The sequence below is a fragment of the Pteropus vampyrus genome, unplaced genomic scaffold (genome assembly GCF_000151845.1).
Source record: "Pteropus vampyrus isolate Shadow unplaced genomic scaffold, Pvam_2.0 Scaffold377, whole genome shotgun sequence".
NCBI classification, from domain to species: Eukaryota; Metazoa; Chordata; class Mammalia; order Chiroptera; family Pteropodidae; genus Pteropus; species Pteropus vampyrus.
In genome coordinates, this window is record NW_011889158.1 from 390443 (window position 1) to 393382 (window position 2940).

The 2940-nt window shown below is 45.7% G+C and overlaps 1 protein-coding gene across 1 annotated transcript in view; it reads left to right on the top strand.

Annotated features, from left to right (window-relative positions):
• Nucleotides 1-6: 6 nt before the first annotated feature.
• Nucleotides 7-2940, top strand: part of LOC111731453 (microcephalin-like) — a 39155-nt gene continuing 36221 nt past the window's right edge. Inside the window, exon 1 of the mRNA XM_023523061.1 lies at nucleotides 7-2910. Within this exon, the coding sequence (XP_023378829.1) occupies nucleotides 2829-2910 (82 nt within the window). The 5' untranslated portion in view covers nucleotides 7-2828. The remainder of the gene's footprint in view (nucleotides 2911-2940) is intronic.

Consider the following 2940-nt stretch of genomic DNA (forward strand, 5'->3'; position numbering starts at 1 on the left):
TACCCAGTGTGTGGTTCATGGTGACAGTCCATCTTGGTTTCTCTGCCCCTAGATGATCCACATTTTAAGTTAATGTGTTTTTCCAGATGTTTCCAGTGCATCAGATACCTATGCATACCTGAAAAAGATACAGGCATCTGCATCTTTCTGTGTAGAGGTGTCATTTTTTATTACCTAAATTGGATCATGGCATACCTATTCAAATATTTTTCTTTAAAGTGTCTTGGAGGGTTTTTTTTCAGGTCAGTAGATGTGGACCTAAGCCTTTTTTATTTTCCTTTTCCTTTTTTTTTTTAAGATGCCACAAAGTAGTCTGTAGTTCTGATGTGGAATCCATCTGTTGGTGCATATTTTTCTAATTTTCCTTTATTAGAAATAATGCTGCAATTTTCACTCTTTAAACTACATGGTATGGTTTTTCTTGTTTTTTTATTTAACCGTTTTCTATCTGTGGACTTACAGCTTCCCCCCACATTTTACCGTAATACACTAGTGGACGTGCTTCTACATAAATCTTTATGTTCCTGTGTATTTCATGTATTTCAATAACATTAATTTGTAGAGGCAGAATTTTTAATTTTTGATAGCTACTGTCAGATTGCCCTTCAAAAAGCGTTTGTGCCGTTTTACCCTTTGCCGGTCGTTTATGAAAGTGCCGGCTTCTCCACGCCTGGAAAACCGGACTGCGTTAGTCTCGACGTCTTTTCGGTCTGGGATGAAAGACGGCATTCTTTGTGTCGTTTGCTTCTGAGGTTGCTTGTGAGTTTGCTCGTGAGCTTGGGCACCTTCCCGCGTTCTTGACCAGGACTGGCCCTGACGGTGGCATTCAGGCCTGGGCTTCATGTGTTACCTCTGCCTGTTCCGAGTCTGTGTCCAAATCCATCTTATATTTTTTCCTTTGAGATTTATAAGAGCTTTTGGTGCTTTTTTCACACTGGTCACTCGTTACATGTTGCGCACATTTCCCCCAGCTCACCAGCGTGCAGCCCAGGGCGCTTATGTAGCAGGTACTCAGTGAGCATACTGTCGAACATTGTACACAGAATCTGCTGTTTGGCACTTAACGTGCAGCGCCTTCTGTGAAACACAAGTGTTACACTTAGTGTAGACAGATCTGTGCCTCTTTCCTCCGGCACTTGGAATTCCTGTGATGCTTGCTCAGAACTCCTCCGCCACAGGGTTTCAAAACTGTTCTGCGTTTTCGTCTAGTACTTTTACGGTTTGTTTTTTTAAGGTTAGATTTTATCTATCTCGAATTCATATTTGTGTGTGATACGCCGTGGCATCTCTATCAGTTAAGGTTAGTTTGGCTATGTAGAACATAAACACAGAACCAGTGGCTTAAATCAGACACAGTGCCTTTCTCCATCAGGATGGGTCAGAGGTGGGCAGCAGGATGGCCGGCCCGTGGCGTCGTCCACACTGTCGGCCCCACTTCTCTGCTCTGCCCACCTTGGTGCTTGGCCTCAGTGTGGAAATGAGCCAGCTGCCTGGGAGCAGCCCGACCCAGGGTCGGTCCAGGCCGCTGCCAAGGGCCACTGGTCAGGGCTCAGTCCCCTGGCTGTTCCCAGTCATGAGCCAGATGCAACGTGAGCTCAGAGCTCGTGGCCACAGAGCTCCAAGGGCGAAAACGACGTTGGTGGGCCAGGAAGCGTAATGCAGCCGGCCGTGTTTGCGTTTGTCCATCTCGTTTGGTTCGCGTGATGAGCACAGGCGTCCACAATGACGTGGCTGAGGGGGACTGCCGAAGTTCCAGCCAAGGAAGAAGGGAGCAGAGTACAAGTGGCTACAGGAGGCGGCAGGCGAGACCAGACGGCCCTCTTGGGGCGCGTCGCCCTAGTAACGCGAGGGTTCCGGTAGGAGGCACCCCACTAGCAGAGCTCCAGAGGAATATCGTTCCCAGGCTTCAGTATGGAGTTATGGATGTGCCTGCGTTTGCCTGCGACTTCATTGCTTTGCAGTGTTAATTCCGCCACATAACTGCATCCAGCACAGTTTAAAATTCAACAGCAGAAAATTTTATATTCTGTCTTGTCTTCCTCATTTTGGTTTATTCTTATTTTCTAATTCTTGACTTAAGTTTTCTCAGGAAAACATCTTTTTGATTCTCTTTGAAAAACATCTTTGGATACGAGACAACTCTTGTTTCTGGTCTGTTGTGTGCACAGCCTTTGAAGATGACGCTTTGGACTTTTTTTGTGAAACCTCTGACCCCCTGTGAAAACTGGCTTTCTCGACGTCGGCACTGGTGACATTTCGTGCTGGGAAGCTCCTTGCTGGCGCGCTGTCCTGCGACTGGCAGATGTTTTGCAGCATCTCTGGCCTCTACGCACTAGATGCCAGACAGCAACATAGCTCACATCCCCAACCCAGTCCCTGACACGTGATGTTGGGCAGTGTCTGCTGGGACCCCAGATCGCCCCTGGTTGAGGCCACTGCTCTGCTTACAGAGTGACTCTGGTGGCATTGTCTTTGGGGAAAAAGCCTTGACTATCAACTAACAGACAGTGTTTGTTGACCTTTGTTGAGCTTCTGCTGGTTCCATGCAAGATGGCTTTTCACGATCCTTTCGAACTTTAATTATCCTGTGATTTACTCCTTTTTTATATCCTGATTTATGTAGCTAATTTTTTGCAAATCTCATTTGTAATAGGTTTCAGTAAGAGCTTTTGTGCTTACTGTTTGGTGGTAGGTCTGGAATATGAAGTATAAGGCGCGCGTGTACACGTGTATGGTATATGAGAGTAAAGGGAGTGGGCTTTCCATTGGCTTAATCTAAAACGTATCAGTGTAGCATCTGATGAAATGTTTTGTTTTCAGCTTCCCAAATGATTGAAAAGTCTTACGATGACCCAGTTAACTCTTCCTGCGAAGCATCTTTGAACATTTCACATGATACTTTACGTTCAGGTAAAATTAATTTTTGTGCTGTATTTAAGT